The sequence below is a fragment of the Myotis yumanensis genome, unplaced genomic scaffold (assembly GCF_028538775.1).
Source record: "Myotis yumanensis isolate MYYU_CA2020_CCGP unplaced genomic scaffold, mMyoYum1.0.hap1 SCAF_1, whole genome shotgun sequence".
Classification (NCBI taxonomy): Eukaryota; Metazoa; Chordata; class Mammalia; order Chiroptera; family Vespertilionidae; genus Myotis; species Myotis yumanensis.
The window spans coordinates 154,310,998-154,327,767 of NW_027223752.1; the positions used below are offsets into that span (position 1 = coordinate 154,310,998).

The 16,770-nt window shown below is 41.2% G+C and overlaps 1 protein-coding gene across 1 annotated transcript in view; it reads right to left on the bottom strand.

The window, feature by feature from the left end:
- DKK2 (dickkopf WNT signaling pathway inhibitor 2) overlaps positions 1 to 13,176 on the bottom strand; it is a 106,073-nt gene extending 92,897 nt beyond the window's left edge. Inside the window, exon 1 of the mRNA XM_070408605.1 lies at positions 12,656 to 13,176. Within this exon, the coding sequence (XP_070264706.1) occupies positions 12,656 to 12,877 (222 nt within the window). The 5' untranslated portion in view covers positions 12,878 to 13,176. The remainder of the gene's footprint in view (positions 1 to 12,655) is intronic.
- Between the last annotated feature and the right edge of the window lie 3,594 nt (positions 13,177 to 16,770).

The following is a 16,770-nucleotide window of genomic DNA, read 5'->3' on the forward strand; positions in this document are numbered from 1 at the left end:
TTGCCGCCAATAACATACAAAGGTTCCCTTTTGTCCACAGCCTCATTAACACTTGTTATTTCTTGTCTTTTTGAGGTGTGAGGTGATGTCTCACTGTGGTTTTGATTTGCACATTCCTGATGATTAATGTTATACAGCATATTTTCATGTACCTATTGGCTGTTTGTATGATGTCCCAATGACCCGATGGCCATATGAATTTCATTCACTTTCACTAATTTAAAAAAAAATCAAGTGGTCTCTCATTTAACTCAGGAAGGCAAAACTATTCAATATTAAAACTGTAATCAAATAACTAATTTTGAAGCTTAGCCATCGTGGGAGTACATTATACCAAATGCTGAGCTAGTTCATAATATGCTGGTATGTGGTCACTTTTCTAGCATCTTCCTTCTTGCCTAACTACTTCCCTCAAACATTCACTGTGCTCTGCACATGATAGAAACTCAAAGGGTATTGAGAAGATTAAGTGAGATAACACAAAGTTCTTGACATAAAGTAGGCTCTGAAAAACTGTTACTTGCCCTATCTTTTAGAAGCAAGATACTATGATAGTTCAGTATCCTATCACACTAATGTTGGCTGTAAGTTATTGCTTGGAATGTACTGAAAATGTATAGTGATACCACTTTCAAGATCAGACTGCAGTATCCATGAATGGCAATGGCTATGATTTGGAGGTTGGCCTATTTGTCCTGCTTGATTTTATATGTAAGTCACAAGTAGCTATCAGTTGTGCTCTTCTTTTCCTTTCCTTACATATTAGCTGCAGAATATCACTCCTTCAAATCCTTATATTAAATCTCATTATAATTGCTATGAGATCTTCATTGGGTTTATAATTCTTAAATCTGATAGCATGGATTCAAAATTATTAATTTGTCTGTTGCTTTGCCCACTCTGCCTTGATACCCTAAGGTATTTTAAATCTTGACATTTCAGAACATTCTGGTCTCAACCATCAGAGCATTCTTTCCAGTTAGTCTCTGACTCTCCCAGAAGTGGACTTCTTAAAAAAACAGAATCACTGGTGAGAATGGGCTAAACCAGGGGTGGGCAAACTTTTTGACTTGAGGGCCACAATGGGTTCTTAAATTGGACCGGAGGGCCGGAACAAAAGCATGGATGGAGTGTTTGTGTGAACTAATATAAATTCAAAGTAAACATCATTACATAAAAGGGTACGGTCCTTTTTTTTTTTAGGTTTATTCATTTCAAACGGTCCGGATCCGGCCCGTGGGCCGTCGATTGCCCACGGCTGGGCTAAACTCTTCTTTACTGATGTTTACTAAGAACAGAATTATATTTTTGGCACTTAATTTTTAAGTACCAGGCCATCAAATATAAGTTGTTCTTTTGTGTTTAACGTTTGTATTTTCTAGCAAGATGTCACAGCACACACTCCAATCCAATTTGTAATCAATCACAAGGAGGACTATGGCATAAGACCTGAGTGTTGGTCACTTGCACATAACAATGAGAACCAATAGAGACTAAAATTCAGTTACAATGTGTTGCAGCTGGTGTGGCCAAGACCCCTTGGAAATGTAATTTCAAGATTTTTCTTGTTAAAAAGCTATTTCCTTCTGAAGAGTGTTGGAAGATAGCAGCAGGGCAAATAGGCAAGCAGGGAAATTTACAAGAATTTCCAAAGAGCATTTTGGAAGCATTGTATTAATTTGAACAATTGCAAAAACATTTTTACTGAGTTAAGCAGTTTGGCTTTTCCTCTGAACTTTTAATTGGATATGTTTGCATTAAAAATAATAACCTTCCACAGACTTTTTTTTTTTGGCCTCAACTCATGCATTTATCTAATAAGTGGCACTTAAAAAAACTGTCACCAAACTGGTCTCTATGGAATTATACTGGGTATAATTTGTTCCTGCCTCTTCTTTCAGAAAGAGTGGGTTTGGGGTGGGGAACTTACTGCTTGCTTGCTCTTATTAATTGCTTCATGAACGCCATGATTCTCTGAGAAATAGTAACCATATTATATAAATTTTGACCAGGTTCCTCTAATGGAGAAGACCTCATTAAAAAACAATATTACATACATTTTTTTAAAAAAAAATTAAGACTATAAACCCAACTGAGGGTTTTCCATCTTAAAGTGCTCATCCCCATTGAAGGGTTTACAATTGTAACCTCAGTACTGATGTCATAGCTGAGAAAGTCTTTGGAACTTTTTGGAATTGTTTCCAAAAATACACCACTTTTTTTTCTTTTCTTTTCTTTTTCTCTTTTTTTTTACAAGCTCACCTTCTGTGGGATATTTGGTGTATGGGAACAACACAAAACCACTCAGAGCTAATTTTTGAATGTGGATGTTAATCAATATGTATACTATTGTTTATGGTCACAAGGTTATGGCCCCAAATAAATAAACATATAGATGACTTCTAAAATTAGTTTCAAAAAAAAAGGTGTAAATGACAATATCAAAGGAACGAGTTGTCTATAATGACTAATTTTGAAAAAATAATGTTAGAGTGCGTTTATTTAAAAAAATCTGTGGCATCATTTTGATCTTGCATTTTTTTCAAATTTCTTTCTTTGACATATGCTAGCATATATTCTATCTATACACTCTATATGTAGTAAGAACTTTAACACATCCCCTCTACCAATCCATGCTGAGATCACCAGACTCCTACCTTCCTCCTAGTGCAACTTTGTAATTTCTTACCTTACTTCTAATTCCTTGTAGGTCTATCTCTTTCCACTAATTTAGTGTGTTGTAAATGATGAAATTAAGAGCAGGATTCCTCAGGGATCATTGGGTCTTTTACAAAGGAAAACATTAATTTCTTCTTAAATATTTGGAAAAGAAAAGGCAGGCAGTGCCTCTTTACATTATCAGCATAATGTCTGGCGTGAATAGACCTTTTTCATGACTGTTTATGGAGATGGTTTTACTCTTTCAGTTCAGCTGACTTTCCACAGAGGGAACCAGAGTCTTACCCATGAAGAATGAAAACTAATAACTAGATCACATATTTTCTTAATACTGATGTTTTTTATACAGAGATTGATATCCTGCTTTGTTATATTCATGCTTCACTTACAGCAGAAAGAAGACTGCTCCCATTCTTATCATAATTAAAGTTAAGATGACTAGCTAAGAGATACAAGCAATACAAGCATCAGTCCTTAGAAATTATTATAAAAAGGAAAACTCATTAAATTGCTATTTCTAATGTGATATGAGAAATAGAGGCATGAACTGGACAATTTCTAGGTTTGTCTTTCAACATTAAAATTCTAACTGGATTCCACAAGAAGGTTACAGTTGCTTTTATATACACAGAACAAGGACCCAGCATATGTCTAATAGTTTTTTTACTGTGATCACAGCATATAATACACCTAAGAAGTAAGTAAGCAATGAGCAGGTTGACTGACTTATCTGAACAATTTAATCACATATGAATTCAGAAACATACCAGCAGCTAGTCTCCAGCTGGTTTCTCTGGCATCCCATTTATCTGAGAGGCAGCATAGTGTGGTGCCTGAGGACATATTCTCAAGTAGAACTGCTTGACTTTACATCTCAACTTTGCACTCACCCGTTGTGTAGCCCCAGGAGTAGAGTAGAAAGAAACAAGATAATTGTGGGGCATATTGAGAATTTTTTATTTTATGCTCTAGAAATGTATATAAATGAAGATTTTTACTTTAGAAAGCTCACATTGGATGTTGTGTGAAATATAGTTTGAAAAAGTACTAAACTGTTACAATAGTGTAATAGTCTATCAGAAATGATAACGATTTGAGTCAAAGCAATGGCATTTGGGATAACAATAAATCAGCAAAATAGATCAAAATTAATGAGGGAATCCTGTAAATTAGAGAAATACTGAAGACTTGGTTGCCTGATTACTGACAGTTTGAAGTTAGAGATAAAAGGTTTAATTTATATGAAAAACTTTTGTATGATTGTTTCTGGAAAAACTCCCAAAAGAGTTGAGCAGGCAAAAAGGCAGCAGGAGTTTAATCAAGCCAACGGTAGAGATCTGCATATGTGACATGATTTCAAAAGAAGGAAATACTATTAACAAAGAAAGAAAATGGAACAGAAAGAAAAGAGGACTGAGGAGAGAATGTGGAAAATGCCCACGTCCATGAGTAGAAGGTTGTAGAGCAATCAGTGAAAAGCAATAAAGAGGAATGAACCAGAGAGGAAAAGAGAAATATGTAATATTACGAAAGCAAAGGGATATGTAAGAAATAAAGGATAGACAACAGTTTACAAAGTATAGAGGGTGTTTACTGGGAAAAAAAGGCTTCAGATTTCCAGGGACAAATTAACAAAACACCTTTTGAGCCAAATTTCAAAGGATTAAGATGAAGTAAAAGCTAAAATGAGCAAATGAAGACTCTTATCTGAATGTTAGCTGTCATTTTGATCGGTTTGAAATGACAGCTTTTCCCCCTTCCCCACATTTGAGGGACTCCTTTTAGTACATTATTAGATACTTAATGGCAAAGTGTTTGTTTCCAACATGCTAAATGTATCATGCACTTCAAGAGGATGACTTTCACTCTCAATTTCACATTGTGAAAATATTTCCACGTTACCTGAATCACAAAAAAATTCAAATAAAACAAACCAAAAGAAAAGAAAGTAAAGAGTATGATGTTGGAATGATGAGTCTGAATTTCTGAGTCCTGTTAGCAGGAGAGTTACACTCAGAGAGGGTCGTAAACCTTCCCCCTTCTCAGCAAGCTCGCTGGGCTCCCGGCTCTGTGCACAGAGCGCGGAGAAGCTCGTCTTTGCAGAGGCTGTCTTACTTTGGAGAGTATCAGATTAATGTTGTTGGCAGTGGATTCTAGCATGTTCTTCCATTGTTATGGTTCCTGTGCTTAAATGACTAATATTGCGCCTGGCCGGCATGGCTCAGTTGTTGAGCATCGACCTACAAGCCAGGAGGTCACTGTTGGATTCCCGGTCAGGGCACATGCCTGGGTTGCAGGCTCATCCCCAGTGTGGGCTGTGCAGGAGGCAGCCGATCAATGATTTTCATTATTGAGAAAATTGTTTCTATCTCTCTTTCCCTCTCCCTTCTTCTTTGAAATCAATAAATATATATTTTTAATAAAAATGGCTAATATTGCAGTGGTTGTCAGCACCTCCACTTAGCGTGATTATATTTTCAATATCTGGTGTACCCTTGCTTCTGTGTAGTTTCACCAATTAATTAGTTTTTACAACATGTCTTAATATCCCTCTTAGTGTTAACATGCAATACAAGAAGTGTTATAGCACGCATGCATGTGTGTGTGTGTCTGTGTGTGTCTGTGTGTGTTGTCCTGTTTGTTCTGTTTTACAATTCCTGGCATTAGTTTGCCATTGAGTTCATTCCTTTCCTTCATGTACGTGACATGCATTAATGTAGTTGCCCCTCCCAGCTTTCTGGGGAAGCATAAGCAGGCACTTTCTATTTTGTGCGCGAGCACTTGGCCTTACTTCTTTCTGTGCTGGTGGCAGTAATAAAGATACTCGGCACAATAACTACGTGTGCACTTCCCTCTTCCTCCCTTTAGCCAGGAAGTGTGATTATTACTATGGCTGCTGATGATATTGTTATCCTATTTTGCAGACTTAAAAATAAAAAGAACCAGAACTGCTTGACTTTTCAAAGACATTAGCAAGTGCGTGGTGAGCCGGAATGGAGAGTCTTTTAGGAAACTGAAGTGGGTCGAAGTAGGGAGAAAGCAGGAGAAGACTCTCAACCTGGACAGCTTTTCCTTCTGGTTAGTGGGATGTCAGCTGAACCAACCTCAAGCCACTGCAGGGAGGCCATAGAGAAGCCCTCAGCTTGCCGCTGTCAGTGGGCACATGGTGGCACGCAGATGCAGGGAGATAGGTACAGGGGGTGTGCATTAGTTGCCATGAGAAAAGAAGAGAAATATAGTATATCCAACAAAATTATCTTCTACTTGGGCAACACTATAATTTATCGGACAGAGTAAAGAAAGAAACGGGAAGGGGGGTGTACTTGCCTTGATGACAGGGAAGAATTCTTGGCAGGGAGGCAAGGAAAGGCAGAGAGGAAAATGCTGAAGGGGTCTGGGGCCTGCCTTTGTAACCATGAAGTGCTAACACACTTTGGCTGCTCGGTAGCAGCAGTTGGCAGCAACAGAGGGCTTGGGTTTTGCTGTGGTTTTGAATGAACCTACAGTTTATACCCATGTCATTAGAAGATACAGAGGGAAGAATAAAATAAAGGCCCATGTTCCTCTTAAGTCCAGAATAGCCTTAGCAAATTACAGCAGCATACCCTGGTAGTTGAGTAGGCAGGCTCTGACATTATGTTGGCTTTCTCCACTTAACGCTATATGATTTGCACAAATTGCATAACCTCTCTGTGCCTCAGGAGAATTGTTGTTTTAGTATTTATAAAATATCCCATCACTTATAAAATAAGGATGATACTAGGACTTGCTTCAAAGCTGCTGAGAGAAGCAAGAGTTAATTTAAATAAAGCATTTAGAGCCGTGGCTGGTACATAGTAAATAATCAATAAATGGAACCGCTTACTATAATCTAATGTATGCTATGACTACTTGCAAGCCAGTTTAAGGAAATAATATTCTGAAAATTACTCTTTTCTTCCTGTCCTCAGAAGAAAAGAATATATAATTCCACATGATGAATCATAATGTAGAGAACTATCATCTTTTAGAAAATATTTGATTAGGTCTACCATTTGAAGAAGTCACTTCCCTTAATTGTGATGCTTTGATTTATTTTACCACTTAGTGTACTTATTCACTAATTGAATTTATTTGTTTGTTTTAGACAGGGTGGGGAAGTTAAAATTTTGTATTATTATGAAAATATATAAATTTAAGTTATTCTGCATACCAAATATAATGCATAAATAGAATCAATCAATTAAATTAGACACTAACATATTTCAACATATATCTGATGTACATTTGTTTATTTTATTTGACTATGGAAGAGAGATAACTTTTTTTTAAAGTTACTACTTTTGTTTTTCACTGGTGTTATTTTTACATTTATCATTTGGAGCACATAGATAATTCTAAACTAGTATTAAGGTCCCCTCAGATATAACCTGTTTATACGTTCCTTGGTTGTGAAACAAGTGTTAGAATAATAATCCTGTTTTTAGAATGAATCATTTGAGTTAAAATACAAAGAAATTTAAATCAGGTATTGAAATCCGTCTGCCGTAAAGTTTTCTCTGATTCCATTTACCACTACAAAACTCAGGACTGATGAGATGAACTCTTCTTAAGGACTTCTGAGTAGATATTGGTGATATTCCTGTCCTTCATGCCTTGATTTGAATCCAAAGAAGTGGGCAGTGACCCAAAGTTGTTGGCATGCAAGACCCATTGGAAAGTCACTATTTCAAATATTTGGAGGGTGACTTTTCTTCCTGCTGACAAATGTTTCTAGAAAAAAAAAAAATCCCATATTTTACATCAGTTGACCTCTTTGTTTGAGAGACTGGTTTATATTTGCCCTAAAAAATTCCAACAATTAGACAAAAATATGTCGTTCTTCTTTAGTTCCTGGCAAGAGTGGATGTAAGAGGAATAGAAAATTAACTTCTGCTTGCCTTACATAGCAATAATATTTTTTGTTTTTCATTCCATATTTAATTTTTCTATGCAACCTTAAAACAATTCTATACAATGCAGAAATCCATCTATTAATCATTATGAATTTTATTTCAAAAAATTTTTTAAATGACTCATTAAGAGACACAGGCAGACACAAAATTGCCTAAATCTATTTAGTCATCAGATAAAATCTAGGAGTTAGCTTTACCTGCTTTTTTTTTTTTTTTTTTTTTTTTTTTTTTTTTTTTTTTTTTTTTTTTTTTTGTAGATGAGTACAAGTGGCTGGAGGTATAATAAAGTAAAATGACTTTAAAGAGCCATCAGGGAGTTACAGAAATAAAATTGTAATTTATTTTGATGTTACATCAAATACCAAGAAATGAACTCAGAAGAGACTGAGTTGAAAATGGTAAATATATTGAGTATTATAAAAGGGCTCTATAATTTAACAGATTATTTTAATGCACATTTTAAATGATTGTGCAGGGAAAATAAAAGGAAGTGGAAATATTCTCCTAGAACACAATATATCAGTTACCTTTCTATTATATTGCTTTCTCTACTTTTAAAAAATACAAGATTTGAAACATCCTGGGAAGGAGTTTGTGTCAGAGGGAAGCACTAAGGAAGTTTATGGTAGGGTCCAAGTCACAGCTGGAGTGAGTTTAAGTAACCATGTCCCTTGCTCTCTAGTCTAGCGCAAAAATAAAATGATGGATGCTCATACTTAGATTATCATTAAAATACTTTTCTTGCTATTCATAAGGTGACCTTCCACTTGTATCCACTATCATCAATTCTCAATCATTCACAGTGAAAGGAAAGAAACCTCAGTGTGAATTGGTTCAAAATCTTTTAATTTTGGAAAATTTCAAAATGATTTGCTTTCCTCATTTCATTTAGTGTCAACTGATGTCCATGGGAGGTAGCAGATATTCACTCTCCAGCGATGGAAAGTTGGGCTGGGGTTAAAAAAAATCATGGATAATTTCAGAAAATGAGGAGATGTCCTATAGAAAATAGAGCGTGTAGTTTATTTCAGGAAGCACTTTCATGCGTGTTTGTACATGCAAATAGATACACCATTTTTATTAAAGAAAATGCAGTATACAAAGATTAATGCTTTCTAACCAACTTCCTGTAGCTTCTGTTTCAATGTATTTCAAACATTCTTTTTTCACAACATAACTTCATCCAAACCACTGTCCTCCAAAGGTCCAAGTTATATTAGAAAATCATGGAATCTGAATTTACAGTAAACCAGTTTCAGCTTGTTATTAGAGACCCATGTTAGGAAGCTGATCTACCTTTAAAATGTAATTATTTTCCTTAGTTTTATTCATAACTTTTTAAAATTCTATAGCCTGGCATTCAAATCAATTCATCTTTTGTCAAAAAAAAAAAAGCAAGGAGTAAAGACTAAAAGAAGCAATTACAAACACAAACCCAAAAGGTTTTTCATTCCCCCCAAAAAATCATTATGTATCGCAAAGGTAAAATGATTTCATAAATTGCCAGGTTTTTTAAATTTGTTATTAAGATATCCTGTAAAGTTGAAATCTCAAATTCCATAGGTGATGTACTTATTTAGAATATATTTAGCCATACGATCGTATTTTGTTTAAAATGACCTTTGATTTAGAAAATTTACAATAGTCTCTTTAGAAATTGAAGTATATAAATATTGACACACATATATATTAGTAACAGTCCTAACAAAACAGTCCCTCTTAAAACTCATTAACAATGGATGCAGATGGAAAGTCAAATTAACACGCGAATGTGAATAATTCAGTAAAAACATTTTTACTACTTCTGTACAATCCCCTGAATATTTGTACATTCAATTTTCTATGTCAGTTTCCATCATAGCTCATAGCTGTGTCTTTGAACGCAAACCTAAGAATGAGAATTGTAACATCTCTGGAAAACTGTGTTTTCTCTGAGAGCCCTCCAACTCGTTTCTGAAATTCAAAGGCACATTTTTAAGGAGTGATTTACAAATAATCCACCTGGCCTATAACAAGTAAAATTCCTATAAGTAAGAATGTTTCCTTCATATGAAAACAAGCTACAGGGAATCAAGAAAACCTTGGAGCCCATTCAGTCTCATTTTCTCTTTCGTAGATTAATAAGTTATGAAATGTCTTGGATAGTTTCCTCTGCAATGGCAATACATTTTTTATATTGAGATTCTATCCTGAAAGTATATCAGAAAAAAACAAACAAACTAAGTAGACAATTTTAACTACAGAATAGAAGGCCAAAGAGTAAATGTCTAATAAACCTACTTGAAATTGCATCCTACAGCTCCTTGTTCCTGTATCTCTGAAATGCATATATTTCAGCATCCATCAGTCAAGAATGGAGGGAAAGGGAGAGAATTGAACTTACCAGGCCTCAGGATGACCCTACATAATTTAAGCCTCTTGACACTTTACTTCCAGACTTCTCAATCATTCATATTTTTCTATTATGGTGAATAAAAATTCAGCTTAGCTACATTTCAATTCTAGAGTTTTCCTTTGTAAAAGGAAGTGACATCTTGCCTTTTGAATAGTCTTTTCTAATTGTCATTCCATTGTTGAAAAATAAGAGTATTAAGAATTTTGGTGACCACATAACTAATGGAATTTAGAAAATAAAGAACTCATAAATATTCAAAGGATCCTCTTGCTACTTCAAAGAAGAGAGATTTTTCTGTTTGTTTCTTTACAACAGTACGCATTTGCCATCACCCGCTAAACAAGTGAGAATCCAGAATATACAAAAAACAACCCTCCCATTTCCCAGCTATCTTCCAGCAATTCAGTTCAGGGTTTTATTTTATGTTACCATTATCTCTGATATGTTTTAATCTCTTACAAACCTAAGGACAAATTTTAAGGATCTAATATTGCATTTAAATAAATATAATAAAATATATTCTGTAGTACCACTAAGTTATAGCGAGCATGAGTAATTCAACCTTCCAAAAAATCAACTCATTTTTAAAATAAATAAATCTTTAGTTTAATAAAGACATTCAAATAGCGTTGCAGTCTGTTTAAGGAACCAATACTTGGAGAGATAGGAAAATAAACAGGAATTTTATGCATATTTATATATAAACATACTATCAAAACATAAAGGAAAAGCTGGGTTCTGAGGTGCATCCCTCAGTCTACTCCATATAACCCCATGTCTAGTGATGACATAACTGATAATTTGACTGAGGGACATCGGGAGTTGGGGTTCAGTGGTGATGGAAACAGAAAGTCCTCTACAGAAACCTACTGAATGAGCATGGATTGGAATCAAAAGGAATGTAAACACTATTGGGTCCATTCCTCTGTCCTTGGCTGAACTAAACAACAATCTGTTTTTAACAGCTGATAAGGCAGAATTTGAAGTCAGTTGCCTCAGAGATGTCTGCTGATTTGAACTGAGAGCATCTTTTCTTTACAACCTTTGCCCCATCTCATGCTGGACTTCTAAGAATATGTTAAGTTCGTTCTGAATGAAAACGCCAGGGTGTTTCTGAGGAAAGAGAAAAAGGATAGCAGTCATGTATGTGTGGACATATGTGAGGCGTGATCATATGCAAAGGGTATGTATGTGTGTAGTGTGTATGCATATGTATAGTTTATTTCCCTTGAGACCTTAAGAAACATCCTGTGGTTGCAGACCTTGTATTCCTTGGAGAGGAGAGCTGAAATGTTTGACATTTCAAAGCCCAGGAAGCCTTCTGGAACTGCAAACCGAGCAAAGCTGTCCCGTGAGAGGGCAGGAGGGGGCCAAGCACGGGCCAAGTCTTCCCTGGCTGTCAGCCAGGACTGGCCCCAGTTGTCACCCTTCACCCTGCCCTTTGCGCTGGGTGAAGGTGCAGGGAGGACACCCAGAGCGCACAGAGAGGCTGCAGTGAGCTCCTTTGATGAAACAAGGAAACCCGGGTATGTGGGGCCCTGAGCTGCCTTCATGGGTTGACAGCTGTGCTGTGCGAAGTGCGTGTGCTGTTTGGCAAACTGGCTTTTGGTTTTGGCTTCTTACAAAAGGAGCAGAAGGAGGAGCTGTCGTGGCTCCCAGTGCCCACAGGGCCCCCTCTCCTGGCCGCTGCGCGCCAACCACTGCTGGTGTGGAGTGCGTGCGCTCCTGTCTTTGTGAGCGTCTGTTTGTGTAACTGCTTACATGTGACTGTCAATCTATCTGTCTGTGTGACAGAGACATAGAGACGCCCACGGAAAGTTCCCTCTAGCAAAAAAATGCCCCTGGGGTTTTCCTTGCCACATCGCTGGCACCCGGTCGGCCGCGCCTAGGATGCTGTCACTGTCATTTCCTTATTTTGCTTCCTCCCGCGTGATTTATTTACAATTCTGCAGGCGTGAGAAATGTGCGCCTATTGAAGCCTTCTGTCTGGGACCTTACTTCTTTGCAGAGACAAAGAGTTTGAGAGGAAAGAAGAACCTGAAAGTGGGTAAGCACTCCGCCCCTCCAGATTGTAAAAGGGAATAGTTAAGAGTCCGGGACCCAGGCGCAGACTCTGGGGATTGGAATCCCGCTCGCTGGACCACTTCAACTAGCCATATGCCTTGGGCAGAGAGCTGCTGCTCGGTGCCTCCATTTCTCCATGTGCTGAGTGGGGGCAGTAACCGCGCCTCGCGCATAGAGTTGTGAAGATGAAATATATGTGAAACGCTTAGAACACGGCCAGTTGTTATGTGTTAGATACTAACATCATCCTCAGCGTCGCTGTGCTCAATTTGGAGAAGGACCATTCTGGCCACTCTCCCCACCCGTTGGCACTAGATCTCTGTACGTGCCCATGTCCCAGTGCAAAGGCGAGACCGCACCCTAACCCGCCCGCTCCACGCCCTCCAGCAGCTGCAGCAGCCTCCGGCCTCCTCCGGCCTCCTCCACCCTCGAAGATCTGCTCTGGGATCCCCTCCCCACCTGTCCCGCGCGCCACACCTGGGAGCGCACTGGGAAGATCAAGGTGCACCAGGCAAAGGATTTTCTCAAGCGCGCTGGTCCCTCCCTCTCCTGGTGGAAGAGCGCATTGGGGGTATTTTCCTACCTGCCCCAGGTTTTTGCCCTTCTTACTGCCGCCGAAAGCCAGTCCTTGGTATGTGCCCGTAGATCGATTGGAGGCCTGTAGAGGCGTCTCCCCGCCCAGAGAGGACTTGATGGAGTTGAGTTTGGCCCGCGAACTGCCGAGCTGTGAGCTCTCCACCATCAGCACCGCGGCCAGTAGGAGCAGACAGCGGGAGGAGTCCTTGCCCCGCATCCACGCGGCCATATCCGGACGAGGGGTCCCGGGGAGGGAGGCGCAAAGCCCGAGGGATTCTGATGCGGGGGAGGGAGGACCCGACTCCGGGCCACTCACTGGGGGCGCGGAGGCTCGCAGACTCTGTTCCCCAAGCCCTTTTGGCTGCGGGGGCCCAGCACCTTGCGAACTCAGTCCCACGCCTCAAACCAGGAGCTAGCGCGACCCAGGCGAGACCCACTTCACCACCAGGGCAGGAAGTTCTGTAGTAGCTGCAAGCAATCCCAGGTGACCCGCCTTCTCGCCAAAGAGGCGTGACCCGAGGTGCCAGAAGACTCAGCCCCACGGACCGCACGGCTTCCGCTGCTCCCGGCCCCGCACCTCCGCGGTCCCGCCCGGGTCTCCGCGGTCCAATGCTCCGGATCGCTCAGAAGGTCTACACTAGTCCCTTCTATGCTGGCCTCCGTTGCTTTTCTCCCCTCTTTTTCTCCCCTACTGGAGTCCTCCTTTGCAATGTCAGCCGGCGCTATACTGGGAGATCAGGATCCGCTCCAGACCGAGCCCCCGAGGTCTGAGGCCGGCCGAGGTCCCGCCACGCGCGCGCACAGGTTCCCGGAGAGTCAGCCCCACGTTCCCACCCGGCGCCGCCAGGGACGCCGCCGCGATGCTCCTGGCGCTCGGTCCCGCGCTCCTCTCCCGCGGTCTCCTGCTCCGCGCGTCTGCGCTCCCGCCGCCGCCGCCGCCCCCTTGGCTTTTTATAGCTTCACTTAGTGGTTTTTTCCCTCCGCCCCCAATTCAAGAGTGACAAAGAGTGAAAACGCTTTTCTCACCCCCCATGTTCCCGCCCCCCTCCCCGCCTCCCCTCTGCGGCTTCCCCTCCTGTTTCTCCCTCTCTCCCCCCTCCCATCTCCCTCCACCCCACCATTGAGAAAATGGGTTTCGCCCCCAGGGGAACGTGAGGGCTCCTGACGCCTAACGACAGCCCCAGGGGCTGGGAGGACCTGTGGGAACAGACGGGGTGCCCATGTGGAAGTGGACAGCGGCTCGCGGCCGCCGCGCCCGGGGACCGCCAGCCCCTTCCTTCCATCCTGGTCCCTCTTCAGCCCGAGACTCCGCGGGGAGCGCTGCGAAGCCCCACAGGAGACGGAGGGGGGTGGGCAAGTGGGTGTTAATACTGTGGTCTGTGCGCTCAGGCTGGGCTCTAGCCGGTGCCTCCCAGGGGCTGGGAGAGGCGGGCGCTGTGCTGGCGCGGCTGACGGGGTGCCCAGCGATCCGGAGGGGGGCTGTGTAACCCGGGAAAGGCCACCAGCGAAAGGTTGGAAAGATGGTCCTTTCTCTCTCCTAGGAAGCGTTTAGGACTTTCTATCTCGGTATTCTCCACACAAACACGCACGCAGCCTCTATCCCTGTCTGTGAGGGGCTGGGAGGAGTGGGGTGCGCTCCAGCGCGTTCCCTGGGTTTGAGCCTCACAGCTCCACCGGGATCCCTACCGCGCCAGGCAGCTGCCCCCTTCGCAAAGAGGCAATCCCAGAGAGGAATGTCGGGGACAGGGCGCCCTTTGAGTGCCGCCTTGCACGGCGTCCTGTCTCCAAGCCCCTGGGAATTCCATGGGAAACTCTCCTTCCAGACCCCGCCGCTCCCCAAGTCCGGTTCGCTGCTGCGAAGATCCAAGGAGGCTCCGAGAAGAGTTGGGGCGTGCGGCGCTTGGGGGCGCCAGTGGCAGCGGCCGGGCGAGGCGCGGGAGTACTGCAAGAGATAAGTTGTCCCAGGCAAGCTCCTGGCTCAGAGAGGTTTCGCCCTCAAAGGGCAACCGGAGCTTCCAAAGCAAGGCGAGGGCTTGCTCCGAAGTTGTTGCATTTCTCCTTCTCTGTCTCCAATGCCTGCGCACAGGGAAACCAAGGCAGTACAGCCCAGCGTGGGGGCCAACGGCTAGGGGCGGAGGCGTCTCCCCGCAGCTGCACCGCGGAAATGTTCCTACCTGGTTCCTTCGCCTTCACACCTGATCCTGGCACACACCAGCCAGCCCTTCCAGGAGTGAGAGTTCACACATGTCGCTCAGTGCGAATGGTAGTGACTCTTTTCTTTTTCCCCCAAAGAAGGCCGAGTCTAAAGTGTGAATTTATAGCTGGGTTCTCTCAGACAGCACCAGCTTTGTGAGTCTGGATAATTCTTCATTTTCAGAAAGTTTTTGTTGTTGTTGTTGTTGTTGTTGTTTTAAATACACAAGCAAAGGGGGAATTAAAACTTGAGGAGCCCTCTGGCATATTTCGTTATTATCTTTGGATTGCCTTGTGCTTCCGTAGACTAAGATTTTCACATTTAAAAATGTCTTTTTACTTTTTAAAAATATGTGCCCAGGAATGGATTTTTAAGGACAAGTGGAGCATTCCAGGCACCAGAGGAGGGAAAGGAAAGTGACCCGGCTCTATAAATAAGGACTTGGGGTCAGAGCTCAGACTTCACAGAAGGGCGTATCTTTTGCCTTTACTCTGATTTGTCAGTCAGAAAACATTAGAGAAATGGAGAAATTAAGTTAGGAGTCGACTGGTTTAGATAGTTTTCAATAGTATTTTAAGCAAAAGGTAAAGACAAAAAAGCACTAGCTCGCTATGTGGCAAGAAGTCACTCTGCATCTATTTTGAAGGGTGTAGGTATCCACCTTCTGCTAAAGAACAGACTCTGATGAACCAAAAGAAAATTTGAAGTCACTTCCCCTGTTTATGTCAGTTCCCTCTTTCTTTTTTTAAATAATACTTTATCGTTGAAAGTATTACACATGTCCCCTTTTTGCCCCATTGACCCCTTCTAGCCCCCACCACCCCCCCATGCCTTCAGCACCCTATTGTCTGTGTCCATGGGTTGTTCATATATGCATACAAGGTCCTTGGTTGATTACCTCCTATCCACCCACCCTCCCTTACCTTGCCTCTGAGATTCCACACTCTTCCATGCTTCCATGTGTCTGGATCCATACTGTTCATCAGTTAATTTTGTTACTTAGATTCCACATATGAATGTGATCATGTGACACTTGTCTTTCTCTGAGTGACTTAGTTCACTTAGCATGATACTCTTCAAGTCCCTCCATGCTGTCTCAAAGGGTAAGAGATCCTTCTTTATTCTGCTGCATAGTATTCCATGGTATAAATGTACCCACAGCTTTTTTATCCACTCATCTACTGATGGGCACTTGAGCTGTTTACATGTCTTAGCTATTGTAGACTGTGCTGCTGTGAACATATGGGTGCATACATTCTTTCTGATTGGTGCTTCAGGTTTCTTGGGATATATTCCTAGAAGTGGGATCACTGGGTCAAATGGCAGTTCCATATTTAAATTTTTGAGGAAACTCCACACTGTTTTTCATAGTGGTTGCACCAGTCTACATTCCCACCAGCAGTTCCCTCTTTCTTTACCTCAAACCAAAATAAGATCCCACCTAACTATTGTGATAGTACTGCTAAAAAAGAAAAGTGATATACTCAGCATATTTACTCTCAAGAAACCCCTCAGCTTGGAGTATCATGATAAAGAGATTACCTCAAAGGCTTACCAAACACTCTACAAACTCCCAAAGTCAATTTTTACAGTTAAAAATTAAAATTCACATGAAATTCACTTGCACAAATATATATATATATATATATATATATATATATATATATATATATATAATTGTACTGTGGAATCAAATGCTAAAACATACAGAACTATATCTTAGGACTAAAAGGAGGTAAAACCTAATTTCATTTATGATCCAAATGCTCTCTGTGAAATAGTGTAACAGACAGAAACAGACACACAGAAACCGTATGTTGACAAGTAGATATGCATGCACAAAATCAACTAACTGCAAATAAACATAGTCTTTGGATTACTGTCATAACCCCACATGTGTTTCCTCCTGTGTTTAATAAGTATGAAGA